General features: G+C 34.2%; 1 protein-coding gene across 1 annotated transcript; it reads left to right on the top strand.

Moving 5' to 3' along the window:
* The first annotated feature begins 704 nt into the window (after nucleotides 1-704).
* Nucleotides 705-6,303, top strand: LOC110908681 (phospholipase A2-alpha). The gene is made up of 4 exons (XM_022153648.2): nucleotides 705-863; nucleotides 957-999; nucleotides 1,093-1,218; nucleotides 5,961-6,303. Exons 1-4 carry the CDS (start codon nucleotides 756-758, stop codon nucleotides 6,134-6,136), a joined length of 453 nt encoding a protein of 150 aa, XP_022009340.1. The 5' UTR covers nucleotides 705-755; the 3' UTR covers nucleotides 6,137-6,303.
* The last annotated feature ends 9,224 nt before the right edge of the window (nucleotides 6,304-15,527 follow it).

The following is a 15,527-nucleotide window of genomic DNA, read 5'->3' on the forward strand; positions in this document are numbered from 1 at the left end:
ACACATAATGCAACACATTACTAAAAAAATAAGCAAACACTAAAATACAAAAAAGAAAAAAAAAACACAATTTGGTATTGTAGCGATAAGGTACAAGTGTCGTGATCACGTGTATAATAAGTAATACATACATTTTCCATATTGGTATATACTTTAAGAGCATAATTGTATTTAATGACTTGATTCGCTTAACATGCTGGTCATATAAATCATAATATAACACAATTTAGTATTTGTAATGATAACAAGTGTCATGATCACGTGTATAATGAAACTTGCATTGTTCATTATTGGTATCTTTCTATATCATTTTTGAATTAATTTAATGACTTGATAAGTAGTATTTAACTATAGCCATTATAGTTAACCAATATGCTTTTATTCAACCTTAATAATTTTCCTTATAACCCAACTACATCCAATACTATTATTATATATAAATAAGTATATAACATATATTAACAAGTCAAAATTCAAAATCTCATACAAGTTGTCAGTGAGGTAAGAAATGTAAACTACACACATGACACTAGATATCCAAAAATTTGTCACGAGACTCCCTACTACACAAAAAGAAAAAACCAAGCACTTTTGATGAGTTTTATACCCCACCTACCCTAGCCCCCCCCCCCCAACCCCTACCCTACCGTACCCACCCATCCCACCCCTTATGGTCCAACCATCTCTCCATATAAGTAAGAGCTTTTAAGCAAAACCATGCTTCATCTTTCAGTTCTTTTTGCTTCTCTTCTTCAATGGCTTCACCCTTCCTTTTCTTGATTTGCATTCTTACCCTCAATTGTTATGGTATTTCCCTTTTGGCCCTTAACGTTCATGTTGGTGGAGACACGGGCCTCAGTTTGGTATGCTTCATTTTTATTTACTAATTTCTTTATTCATAAACATATTTTGTTTTTTTAATTCATGTGTTATTATCTTAAATTTTTAATATTTAGTCTAAAGAATGCAGCAACAAATGTGAATCATCCTTCTGCAAAGGTACATATAAATACTTGTGGCTTTATAATATAATTACATTTTTTTATAGATTTGGAAAAATAAATGATATGATGTATATGTTTGTATTAACAGTGCCACCATTGTTAAGATATGGAAAGTATTGTGGGATATTATACAGTGGATGCCCGGGAGCAAAGCCTTGTGATGAACTTGATGCTTGTTGTATGAAGCATGATGCTTGCATTTCAGCCAACAACAGTGAGTATCATCACACTCTTTTTATTGTTTTAAATAATGAGTTTTAAAAATCATTACCGAGTTTAATGTTAAGTTTTGGTTAAGTGTTGGTTGAATTGCAAATATCCTTAGAACTTTCCGTGAAAGTTGTCGTTTCTTGAGTGTTAACAATTATGGTCATGGACGGTACTAGAGAGGGTCTAGATAGAGTGTCGTTTCTTGATTATTAACAATTATGGTCATGAACATAACTAGTAGGGGTCTAGATGGAGTGATACCCTCGGGCGGCTAAGCTTTTTATTAGCATTAGCAGGAGTGTTCGCCTTTTTTTTTTTTCCAATAAAAGAATTCTAAATTTTGGGTTCTGTAAATTTGATGGACTTAAATCTCAAATTTTATTTAATACTTTGGAGCATACGTATTTTTTTACCTTGATTTTATTTCATAAATATAAAAATGGATAACATTTTGATTAATGGCGAAGTATAGACAAGAGTCTTTGGTATACGTTTAAGAAGACGTCTTTTTTTTTTTTGAACGGCAAATTTGGATCACTGACGGACCACTGGAGTATCATCGTGCCACCAGCAGAACCACCCGATCATATCCATCTCCACTAGGCAATAATGCTTATACACCAATTCAGGAGGAAACCCAATAAATCTGGGAAAACCCCCTTTGTAAGAATCGAAGCTATGACCTAATGGTTATAAGCCTTATCTCACCCCAATACCACTAGGCTATAATGCCATAGGTAAGAAGACGTCTTTTTACATGATACATGTATTCTAATTAATAATTGGGTCTCATGATGGACACTACATTTGATTCAATCCATGCAATAATTGCTATTGGTTTGTTTTTATTATATACGTTGTATATTATACAATATAATATATATTTGTAGAATATAGATTATCCAGATTTGTTAATATATCTTGAAAAAATGCAATAGTTAAGTTAAAAATCGAAGTTTAATTCTCCTTTTAGTTTTTTTAACAACAAATTTCTTTTATTTTTTTCTTTTATGTGATTTGAACCTAAAATCTTTCTCTCTCAAAGTGTTTAAAGGCACTAACTTTTAGTTGAAAAAATTCAGTGAGAAATAATCATTTAGAATAGATATGGAGAAATAATCTTTATTTTTCAGTTTTTATGTAAAAGATTATATCTAAACTACTAAGATATAATATATTAGTTTGTTTTAAAGTATTTTCTTTAAAAGGGTAACTTTGTATATCCAAAACACTTAGAATAATACGAGAAGGGTTATTTTGAAAACTCATAAATTTTGTAAGAACCTTAAAAACTTGACAAAAAGTAATAAATAAATAAATAAAAAATATATAAATACAATAGCATTATTGCCTAAACACAACAAACAAAGTTACTTTCCAATTAATTCATCTTTCTCATCAACAATTTTTTTATACATCATGTGTAATTTCATGTAAATACATTTTTTTTGATGTATTTTAGCACTATTGGTTGTCCATAATTTTTATTTTCTTTTTATTTTGATTCGTTTTTTTATCAAATTATGGCAGTTCTCACAAAAGACATGAGTTCTCAATTGAAACTCACCCTATACAAAATTGAAATCCTTCATGAAATAGGTATTCACACACTTGATAATGATAGAAAGAAAATTTGGCCTAACATCTTAGCAACGTTTGATTAAAATTTATTTTGAATGACTTCTCTTTGAAAATAAAAAAACAGTATAAAATTTATTCTTAATGACTTTTCTTTGAAAAAAAAAACAGTAATTTATAATCTAGGTTATTACTAAAATTTATTTTTGAGACATATTGCTAAATAATAAATTACAATTCTAATTTAATATAATGTTTTGTTTTTAACAATTCGCAACACCAAATGCCATATATCATTTCTCTTTTTTTTTTCTTCTTATATTCATGTAACAATTAACGATTATTTTTTAAAATAAAAGATTTTGCTTTTAGTTTATTACTTTAATCTCTTCATTTGACAGTGAGATGTGACCAAATACAATAAATAAAATCCACCAAACTCGTTTTATTATGGGTTAGTTGTTGAGATATAAATGTCACCATGCTCCCGTTCCACCCCTAGAACTTAAAAGTTTACCGACAAACACAATTTGTTTGTTTTCTTTTCTCGAGTATAATTCTTTCCCTTTTTTTTAACGAGAACTTCATTAGAGAAACGCCAACCCGAAAACTGGGAGGCCATCGAAGACAAACAACACTACATAATTACAAATTCATACAAATTTTCCCAAGTTAAGTTTTTAAATTTCGTTCTATTTCTAACCCATAAAAACCCCACCGACTTCACTTCGCTAATGATTCTTTCCCTCTCCTTATAATTTTTATTCAAAGTAGAACAATTTTTCTATGATATGAATCACATGTTAGATACTCAAATAATAAAAAGAACGCGCTAGTATAGTTGTAATTAAGTTAAACGTGAGTTGAAACAAAATGAAACTTCAAAATGTTTGTGTATCCGCAGTAGAGTATTCGCTAGCAAAGATTTTAGTTCCCAGTCCCCGCCACTTTCTTGGATGCCGTCTCAAATCCTTGTTTTCGTGTTATGTTTTTTTAACCGGGTGATCGTGTCATAATTGTTGACAATGGTGGCCCTTGTACCTCAAATAACTAGTCATTATGTCCTACTTTCGCAAATGTTATTGACTTATTAACATTGTAATGCCATCACCACATAGGAAGACAAAGATACTACTTACATTGTGATATATAAGATCCCAAAAGTTTAGATTTTTCCTTAACAAATCTAAATTTTTAATGTGAACATCTTCTAAATCCTTTTAGTGTTTCTCCTACTTTAAACATGTGAATAGCTTTAGTTTTTTTCCCATATTTCAATTGTTAGCATGTGAATATTTTTTTTAAGAGTTAGTCATTCTTCTCAATTTTGATTGATAGTATGTGTTTTTTTCTTAAATGATGAAATCAATATACCTGCCAAGAACTGATGAAAAACTGTGAAAATGGGCTAGAAAGTTATCCGGCTTAAATTTTTGTAAAAAATTGTGAAATTGAATTTAAAAACAAATCTTCGCCTAAAAATGACAGGAAGAATTGTGATTAAAAAAAAAATACCTGTAAAGATAGGTGACGTGAACGACAATATTTGTGTAATAATTGAAACTACAATAAAAATAGTCACTATACCTTTTTATTTGGAAAAAAAATCAATAAAAACAACGAAATATGCGGCACGTCACATGTGAGGTGCTCTCCTGCATGTTATCTTCGGCACAATTGCTGCATAGGATCGACATATTATATATCATTATACTGTTGTTTGGCACATTCTTTACATCAACAAAATGTAGATAAACTAATTAGATATTATGCATATACTGCATTTATTATATTGTTGTTCTTACAACTTTTTATTGGTTATTTTAACATAAATGTTATTTTTTTTTGTGGACACACACTCAAAATAGTTTACAAGCAGTGGCGGATCAGCCCTGTTTTGTGGGTTCATATGAACCCACTCGGTTTGGAAAAAATACTGAGAATCTATCAAAACGAACCCATTAAAAGAAGTTCCTGCATCCGTCACTGTTTACAAGTCATGAGAAAAGAAGTGTGTAAAATCCTTATATTTCTTACACTTGACAGGGGAAGGTTCATTTGAGAAGAATATTTATGTGAGAAGAAAAAGAACAAATGGTACAATTGTAAAAAATTAAATACTTTTCACTTATCTCATTTATTGTCATTTTTAACTAATTAATTAGTCATAAAAACTATCATCCTTCACACTAATGTTTTTTTGACTACACACAACAAAAAGTTACCCTACACCTTTTGAAATTTACCCTACATATGTTGAAATTTATCCTACACAACCCGTAATTTATCATATACACATTGTAATTTATCCTACACTCTAAATTATTTTATTTTATTTTATTTTATTGAAAAAATATATAATTTGAAGATAAGTTTCAAATTTTAATGTAGTTAGCTATTAAAGAGGAATATTACTAATTAATGATCTTTGTAGGTTTACCATATTACCCTTATTGTAACATTGAATACTTATATTAAAAGAAGTAAAATAAAGCATTCTTATTGGTTTAAATTTCTTTTTTTTTTTCTTCTTAGAAAAAGTTTCTTCTCATTTGAACTCTCCACACACTTGATATAGTAGTATATATAGGGTCTGCATTTTGGTTTTGGGCCTTTAAACTTCTGCATTGCTTAATGAGGGAGCTGAGGTGAGCCAACTTTAGGCTCAGGCTAGAAGATAAATGAGTCAGTTTGGCTAGACTCATTTAGTTCAAACGGATGTTAATTTAAGCTCGAGCTTGACTCATAAAATGCTTGAGCCTTTAAATTTAAAATTAATTCTAATATCGAAGTAATAATTGATATTACAATTAACATTATTGTGGTCTACGCTATGCCTATTTATAAATAAAACTGAGTTATAGCGTATAAATACCAAATGCTGAGTTTAACTCAATCGAGCCAAACGTCTGGGCTTACGTTGGCTTCATAAGCATGGCCTTTCTACAAACCATGATGCCTTAACTCGGCTTGACTCATTTGAACGACCCTAATTCAAACGAGCTACGAGCCATAAACTTTTTAAAAAACCCACTTAAACTCTGTAAGTGTGGTCCGCGCACCAACCCATTCAAACCTAAATCCTAGATAAACTCTATAGCCAAAACGGTTAACACTAAACTTACGAGTACAAACAAGAACTAACATTTAAATTTCATTTTCTTATAGACAATTATTTGAGTGAGGTTTGCAATCAGGGTCTGCTGGGGTGTGTAGAAAGGTTCAAGAGAGCAGGAAGCAAGACATTCAAGGGCAACACATGTGACGTTGATGACGTCACCACCACCATTAGTGCTGTCATGGATGCAGCAATTCTTGCAGGCAGATATATTCATAAACCATAATATTGAATGCAAAACCTATTAATTCTCATAAAACATGAATATGATTTGGCGTGGCATGGCGTATTCGTCCACGAATTGTGGATTGTGTTGATTAGTGCATTTTTATATTGTATTAGCTAGACCAAATTTGGATAGAAATGACAAAAGAATGAATATTCTTTCCACAATATCAGTGTCGTCTAACAAGATTAAGGCTTCACATCCCCTCCATCATTTTCTATTCTTTCTTAGAACTAAAAATTATATTTTTATAAAATTTATCTCTCATTTAAAAAAAAAAAAAACCCATATTTCATCTTCTATGTTTATCTTTATCTTACTAACAAACTCTTATTTTATTATATTGCTCGTTTTTATACGTTCATAATAATATTACATTTTTTTATATAATTTAGCTTTAGGGAGAGAAACAAAGGATGAGATTTACTGTATTTTTAGAAGATTTTTTAAAAATTTTTAAAGACGGAGATGGTTTGATAAATGGAATGTGAATGATCTATGTGCTATGGTGTAACGTCCCTTTATTTTGAATCGTTATCTCAACACCATATTAGCATCTCTTCCATCCTTCCCTTCCATCTCCAACCTATGTATTATTTCTCAAACCTCCCCTTCTCTCCCTCTCCCTCCCCTCCCTTCCCCTCACTGTTTTCTTAAACAAATAATTTATTTAATCTAATTGTACAATTTAATAAATAAAACTAAGTTAAAGTATTCAATACCAAAATAATAAAACTACATAATAATAAAATAAAAAAAAATATATTTAGAAAAATAATAAACCTACGTGATTAAAAAAATAAAAAGACACAACTAATCACTATCAATACGTCCGAATTGCAAAATATATTCAATCAAATTTGCACCGAATTGCAAAATATATTCAATCAAATCTGCATGAAGGTTGTTGCGCACAACCTCCATGTGTAGCTTCCACATATTAGACTCTTGGTGTCGTTTTCATTGTATTTTCAGCGCACAACCTCCATGTGTAGCGTCCACATATTAGACTCTTGGTGTCTTTTTCATTGTATTTTCATTTTGTCTTGCCTTCATCTTCAATAATCATATTATGCAACAAGATGCAAACATACATCCAATATCTATTTTTTTGGGGGTAAATGCCCTATTAGGTGTTTTGGTCAAAAATCTGATCAAGGATAATGTAACTAAATTTGTAAAGTGAGCTAGAGTGCTTAGTTGATGAACAATGATAAAATGATTGCTGTATGAATAAGGTAAACGAACACAAAGATTTGTACGAGTAAAAGCCCTTGATCACTAGTAGATCACCGGCATAAAAACCTTGGATAGTGAAAACTATCACTATCAACTATATTGCACAACTGAAAAGAGATTACAACTTCGGATATTGATCAAGTGTTTTACAACTGAAAGCTTTAAGTGTTATGAGAGTTCTGGTTCGTAGTTTATTCGAGAGTGTGTGTAGTTATCTAATCTAACACTTAATCAACCCTTTTGAATAAGCCTAACAACTAAGTCCGATAATCTTGGAAAACCACGTTCAAGCCCCATGTCCGTTTGTGGAAATAGCACGTGCAACATCTTGAACGAATTATTCCCAAGATTCCAGCAAAGACTCAGTCCACTTCATCAATAACCTGGACATGAATATTAGAAAACATCGAGAACAATTGTTAGAAATCACAAGTAATAATAAGGATCCTTGATCCTCTGAGTCCATGCACTACCCGCTAAGGATAACTGATCTAGGAAACACCTCAGGATGATCCATATTTATAAAAACCTATACCCTAAAAATTGCCCCCGATATAGCGATTGTGAACATGTATAACACCCCGTGTCTCGAAAGTCAAAGTCAAAGTCAAGATTGAAGTCAAAGGAAGAAAAGATTGCCAATTGCGATCTGTCACTCCTTGTTTAACTACTGTTGACTTCTTTGACTTGTAATCGAATCTTTTGTTTTGTTTGCTTTAGTTGTATTATGTGGAGTATTTAGTAATAATCGAGGGTTAATCGATGTTTATCGCATGTTTTATCGCTTTATCGCTTACCGCATCGCAATCGCATTTGCATTCGCAACTCGAATCATACGTTCTGGATATTGTTTTACGTGTGTATTCTATTTAGGTGTTATTTGTGCATGTTTATTTATGTTTATGTTGTGGTGATTAATCGAAACGCAAACGCAACTCTATCGCAATCGAATTGCAAACGCTAAACGCTGGTTAATTATGATGATTGTATGTTATATATAGTATTTGTGTGTTTATTATTAATCTATCGCATCGCTCGCTCGAAACGCATCGCAATGCTCAACACGCGAATCGAAACGATGAAACTCAACACGCCGGACACCAGGATCGAATAGCCAACCGATCGAGTGGCCATCCGATCGGATTGCCATCCGATCGAGTTGCCATCTGATCGGTGGCCAATCCGACCCTGCACACTTTCCTCTTTTGGAAACCCAATAAATACCCTCCTGTCACATCATTTGTGATGTGACAGCTCCTCCACTCGACCAGCTCGCTCAAGCACTCCTTTCTCTCGATTTCTCGCGATTCTTGTAAGTTTCCAACATAAATCCTGTACTTCTATGATCTACACACACTCCTTCATCTTTTTCACCTTTGAATCTTAACTTTTAACCATGAAATCAGTGGATTTGAGGTGTTCTAGGATGATGTCATCATGGAGTTCTTATGAACTTCAAGTTTTGACTTCATTCCACCAAGAACAACTCAGATCTGAAGGATTTCCACATGAATCAACAATGTTTTCGCATAGATCTACACATATTCATGGTTAAAAGGACTAAAAGATGGTTTTCCAACTTTCTTTCAACTCTTTTACACTCAATGCACTCAAAACCGATAGAATCGGAGCTCAGTCCGATCTTCTACTCTTTCTTAGTGATGTGTTGGTTCAAGATCTGAATTCTATCTAAGAGACCATTGATTTTGGGTTAAACATGAACGACCATCTTGAACAGTTGACTGTTCGGACTAGGGTGATTCCTGTTCGATCGGGTCACTTAGGACAAGACGGGGCTTCCGTTTTCTAGCACGTTATCACACCGTCTCAATCAAAACTACAAAACTATCAAAACAATCAAGTGTCAAAGATGATGAGGTCATTGGGACAGATTGTCGTCCGATCGGATTGCCATCCGATCGAACAGCCGTCCGATCGGCTTACACTTAGTTCCACACTTAAACTTTTGTTTCAACTTTTTAAAGATCTGAACGTCGAACGGACTGTCGTCTGATCGGATTGCCATCCGATCAAACGACCATCCGACCAGGTGACATTTGGGACTTCAACACCTAAACAATTTTCAACATGTTCAATGCACAGTCAGTTCTAACAGATTGCCACCCGAACGGTAGACCATCCGATCGAGTGACAATACTGTTGTGAACTTTTTCTCTAAGAAATACCTCGCCGAACGAATCGTCAGTCATCCGATCGAACCGCCGTTCGATCGAACTACCTGAAAGGTAGAGATACTTCTCTGTTTTCAAAATGCTACAATGAAAACTTCAAAGCCATCATACACAAACACATCCTTAGCAAATAAGATGTCAATCCAATCGAATGGCCATCCGATCGACTAGCCATCCGATCGGATTACCAACCGACACTTATCACCTTTGCACCGTTTTACGCGCCGCTTATCGTTATGCTATCGTTGACTGTTCAGGCTAATCTCTCTCAGCGCTCCCTTCAATCCAAGAGAGTGTTTACTTGTTAAACACAATCTGTGAGTATACTCGATCCCTTTTTTGCTTTACGCACTTTTGGGTGTGACATACGTTACCTATATTCAAATCACATCAATCACACTACGCAAACACTATTTATACCCTAACCGTTATTGCATGCTACATGTTATTCGATGAATGCTTGTATGTTATGTTAACACAGTGATTGTTGCCTGACACCTTAGCAACGATAGTACTATAGTTTAGGCTCAGCACCTGTCGTGGACAGTTGTTAAAGGGATTTACTTCACGTGTCCTAGTGGGGATATGTGTTGCGCATTCTACAACTGGCAGTCACGTCTGTGCATATTTCTCTGTCGATAACCTACTTGCCTTCACTTTATACATGTTACATGCTGGTTATGCGTAAACTATTACGAACTCTATTATTATATCAAACTTGTATGCTCACCTTTACGCTATGTGTATTGACCTTTATTTTAACGTATGTGACAGATGTTTGAGATGCTAGGATGTTGCTTGCTATGTGGGAATCAAGTAGGAGAGTCTAGAAAGAAAGACAATTTATTTATTTAAATCTGAGTTGTCAGAACATGTTTTGTTTTGTGAATATCTATGACTGTAATCATTAGATTACTTAATGGGTTATGGTATGGGACATAATATTAACTATTTGGTAATTTAGTCGTTATGGAATTTCTCTTGATAATCTGTTTCGCTTAGTGCCTCGCCCCAATGTTCCGTCATCGGTTGGGGTGTGAGAAAAGGATTCACAGCTGTCATATTGCCATTCAATTCGGACTAGTCGTTACACTATTCAACTAGCCGTTACGGTCTCTGACGTATGCGAGTGGACTGGCTATAACCATCATTGCGATTAATAGGCTAGAGATAACTTCTCAATATCTTTAAAGATCAGAAGATCCTCTCATATATCTTCATTCCAGAGTTTTAATCAGGTATTACTCTTTCTCTTTCTCTATTTTCTTCTCTAAATCCTTCATTCCTTTATCTGAAAATGACGAAGATGATCACTCGATCCTTTCCCGGTAATAGCCCAGAGAAGGATAACACACCCCAAAGTCAGAATCTCTTGATGAATCCTTCATCAGAGATTTGTAAGTTCACCGACCCGGAGATTGAGAGCCTTTTCCCCTGTTTTCCACCGGAAACCATTTTCCAGCCGTTCAATCCATCTGTTCGTAGTGATGCGATTTTGCCAGTGTGGGTTTACTTTCCAGCCTTGTTTTTTCTTCTAGGTTATTCTTACCCTTTTTCCAGACCTCACCCAAAGATTCTTCATTCTGGCCGGAATCAGTTATAGACAGGCCATGCCCATGCTTTAGAGAGCTCTTTATACCATCAAAGAGATTATCAAAGCTGAAGACTTTGATTTCAAGTTATTTGAGCTTTCATATCTCTACTCCTTAGTCACCCATGACTCTAGTTGCTTTCTGTTCAAGGATAAACCTCACCAACCTCTCCCAATTCTCAAGACCACTCAAAACGACTCCACATGGAAGAACCAGTTCTTCTTATGAGAAGTGTAACGCCTCGCTTTATAGAACTTCCCTTATTTAGAAAGCTCGCCTTGTATTCTATTTATGGAAACTCGTATTCTTTTGTAATCGTATTCATTGCCAATCATTATAAACCAACGCTTTAATTGTAATAAAAGCTTGATTATTTTATACACATTATACGTTAAATATACATACGCGTCTTACCTTCACCCTAGATACATACTTGATACATGTCCATCATTCACGTAAACACACACTTACTTTACCTACAAACTGTCAAAAATACATATTTTATATGTTTTATACATACAAATGCTTAATTATATACTTACAATACTCAACCTATACTTTTAATCATGTTTTATACTTAATTATATGATTAGTATACAAGTAATACCATAAAATACACAAGAAGCTAAACTATAGGGGCTGTTTATGTCAAAAATGAAAATTTTCATCTTCTCAACCACTTTCTTTAATGTCCTAACCTCCAAGCAACTAATTTAATACCCCAAACCTACCTTCTAACCTCCAACCAACTCATTTAATACCTCTCCTAACTCCCAACCACCTTCATTTAAAGGAAAAAATTACAAGTTTTGTCCTTTATCTTTATACCACTTTTCAGGCGGTCAATAGAATCACAGATTGAGTATGTCTCGTGTGTTCGGTCACGTTCGTGTACGGATTCCGCACATCACACGTTCGGTTACGCAATCGTTCCGGAGTCAAAACCGGTCCTAACACAAGCTCTCCCCCCTTTGGCGTGATATAAAAAACGCCTGCACAAAAATATTGCCAAACACGCCCATGCGTAGTGGCTAAAGGGCAGTTTTGGGCGTGATTGAGCATGAAAAACGCCCAAATGGGCAAACACTACGGGTGGTCTAATGCACAGGGGTGGGGAGGCGACTTGATTGGGCTTGTTTGATTGCTCAATAATACCCAATAATACCCACTACGCATGGTTTTATATTCTCTGTGTTAAAATGACTAAACATAGTTATATACTAAAAATAGAATAAAATAAGAAGAGAAAAGAACTCTATAAAGAAAAATATATAGTGGTGAAGTCGTTATATTCCTCAAGAATATTTATAGTGGCAAGAACAATCATTTTTTTTATGAATGTATTTTAATTTTGCCATTAAAAATATTTAATTTTGGAAACAAATAAACAAAAATCCCATCGTTCATCATTACACCACAATTACCGCAAAGAGTGATAATTTGACAAATCTTTATACTCTCCAAAAACTCCCATCGTTTATCATTACACCACAAAAACAAGAGGGTCTATATATTTTTCGGTTTAAAATAATAAATAAATGTAAATTGCAAAACTAGAATTTACGTTTAATAAAGGCCTTTGATATATCTGTATCAAAATATTGAATAAGACTTTATATTTCAAATATTGAATGTTCAGTTCTTGTAATAATTTTTTTTTCGAACGGTAAACGTTTATAAAGACAACATACTACTAAGATACTAGTAGCCAAAGATCAAAACATACAATTAAAAAGAGAAATTACACCACTGACTCAATCTTAAAAGCTTTAAAAGGGGACCTATTTTTAGTCCACAAAAAAATTAGCGACTTTATATCTTCAATCACCCTTGCACCAGTTGTCTCTTTGCTTGAGAAGATTGTGTCGTTTCTCGCCTTCCAAGTGCACCAACAAGCTATCATAATAATCCCTTGAAGAACTTTACGTTTCTTCTTTTCAAAATGACAGAACTTATGCAAATTCAAGAGATCCAGAACTAAAAAGGCATAAATAGGAGTCACATTACACCAATTTGAAATTGCTTGCCAAACATAAGAGGCCATAGAACATGAGACAAGCAAATGAGAGGTTGATTCGATATCATAGTTGCAAAGACTACATAGATCCGAATCCAAATTGATGTTCCTATGAATGAGGTTCTCCCTTGTCGGGATGGGATCCAAGCTAGCTCTCCAAGAGAAGATGTTAATCTTTTTAGGCACCCAATTGTTCTAGAAAGTGGGTTGCCTTTTAGTCGAACTTGTCACGACCGCTTTGTGGAGAACTTTTTTCATTGAGGCAACCGTAAAGATACCGTCCCTTTCTGCGGTCCAAATCCATCTATCTATGTCACCTGTTAACTGAACCGTCTGTATCAAATCCACTAGCGAATAAAGCTCAGTGGAAAAAACCAGTTCTGGTACATTAGTTCTCCATCTCCATTTCTAAATTCTAGTGACAGAGTCAAAACAATCAGTAACCGATTCATTTTTAAATGATGCACTAGAAAAAAGATTAGGGAAGTAATCCTTAAGAGGCTGCGAACCCACCAAAAGCGAACTGATTCGCCATTACCAACCTATCCTTTAATTAGATAACCGAGTTTAATATTAAGAGAAGAAAGTTGATTCCCCAACCTAACAATGGAACCTCACACACCAGGAAATCTGTTAGAATATGGCAAAACATTAAATACCCGAGAGGAACTGTGAATAGCCACGATAACTTGTTCCAAAGAGATTGTTTTTCCACTTTAAAAAGCCACCACCATTTTGACAAAAGTGCCAAATTAGCATCTTTTAGCGAAGTGAGACCCAATCCACCCTCTTCCAAAGGAGATGTGATTTTAGACCAACAAACCTAATTGATTTTATCATTTTCCGAGGAAAAACCTCCGTCTTTTCGCTTCAAGTTGATCTAGGATGCTAATAGGAGCTCTGTAAAGAGAAAAGAAATAAGTTGGTAAAGTTTCCATTACCGACTTAAGAAGTGTTAAGTGACCACCTATCGAGAGAGTAGTTGATTTCCACATGGAAAGCCTATCATCAAACTTTTAATAACAGGAGCCCAATTGGCAACCCGGTTCATATTTGCGCCCACGGGAAGACCTAAATATGAGAAAAGTAAAGAGCCCGGAGCACAGCCTAAAAGATTTGCAATACCATCCAATTCTAGTTACTGAATTCCAATGCCAAATACATTGGATTTATTAAAATTCACTTGAAGCCCTGAGACCAAAAAGAAACATTTCAAGAGGCGAGACATATTAAGGATATTATCTTTTGACCAATCTCCAATAATGAGTGCGTCATCGGCATAAAAAGGTGGGATATTATCCGCCCGTTATTAGGAGTGCTAACACCTTTCAGAATTCCTTTCTCACTAGCACAATTAATCATACACGATAGTGCTTCCATTTTAATAATGAAAAGGAAAGGGGATAGGGGATCACCTTGTCGTACTCCTCTTTGGTATTTGAATTCAAATGTAGGCGAGCCGTAAATTAGAATCGATGACTTTGCTGAAGATATAAAACTATCCAAATCCAACGACGCCACTTAGCTGGGAAATTCATTTGTTCTTGTATAGAATCGAAGAACTTCCAACTTATGTGATCAAAAGCTTATTCGAAATCAATTTTGAATAGGAAAGCTTTCGATTTCTTCTTCTCTAACCAAGATATTAATTCATTCAGAATCAGTGGCCCATCAACTATATTCCTATCTTTAAGAAAAGGTGACAGCGTTTTCGATATAACGGAACCAATAACACATTTAATCCGATTGGCCAAAACTTTTGAAATAACTTTAGTGATCGAACCGATAAGATTAATAGGCCTAAAGTCATTGAACCCAATAGGGTCATTGATTTTAGGCACAAGAGTGATGAAAGATGAACGACAAGCTGGTGATAATTTTTCATTACTATGGAAAAAGTTTAGAGCATTTATAAAATCAATACCAAGAATATTCTAGAAGTGTTTAATAAACGAAAGTTAAAACCATCTGGACCCGGAGAGCGATCTTCACCACATTCCAAACCGCGGCTTTAATCTCGGACTCCAAAAAACGGGGCAATAAGAAAATTTGCATTAGAATCAGATACTTTACAAATATTATATCATTCAAGGAGCGGCCGCTCTATATCAGATTCTTTAAAACGACCAGAAAAAAACCGTAACGCTTCCCGTTTAATAATCTTAGGATTATCACACCAAGCTCTATTTAATTCAAGCCCATGAAATCTCGTTCTCCCACATTTGGCATTAATTACACCATGAAAATATTTCGAATTCTCATCACCAAAAGATGCCCATTTCACCCGTGATTTTTGCGTATTATCTTTTATAGCTATGGTTTCAATCTCTAAAAGTGTAACCATACATTCC

This window comes from Helianthus annuus, chromosome 9 (assembly GCF_002127325.2).
Source record: "Helianthus annuus cultivar XRQ/B chromosome 9, HanXRQr2.0-SUNRISE, whole genome shotgun sequence".
In the NCBI taxonomy this organism is placed as follows: Eukaryota; Viridiplantae; Streptophyta; class Magnoliopsida; order Asterales; family Asteraceae; genus Helianthus; species Helianthus annuus.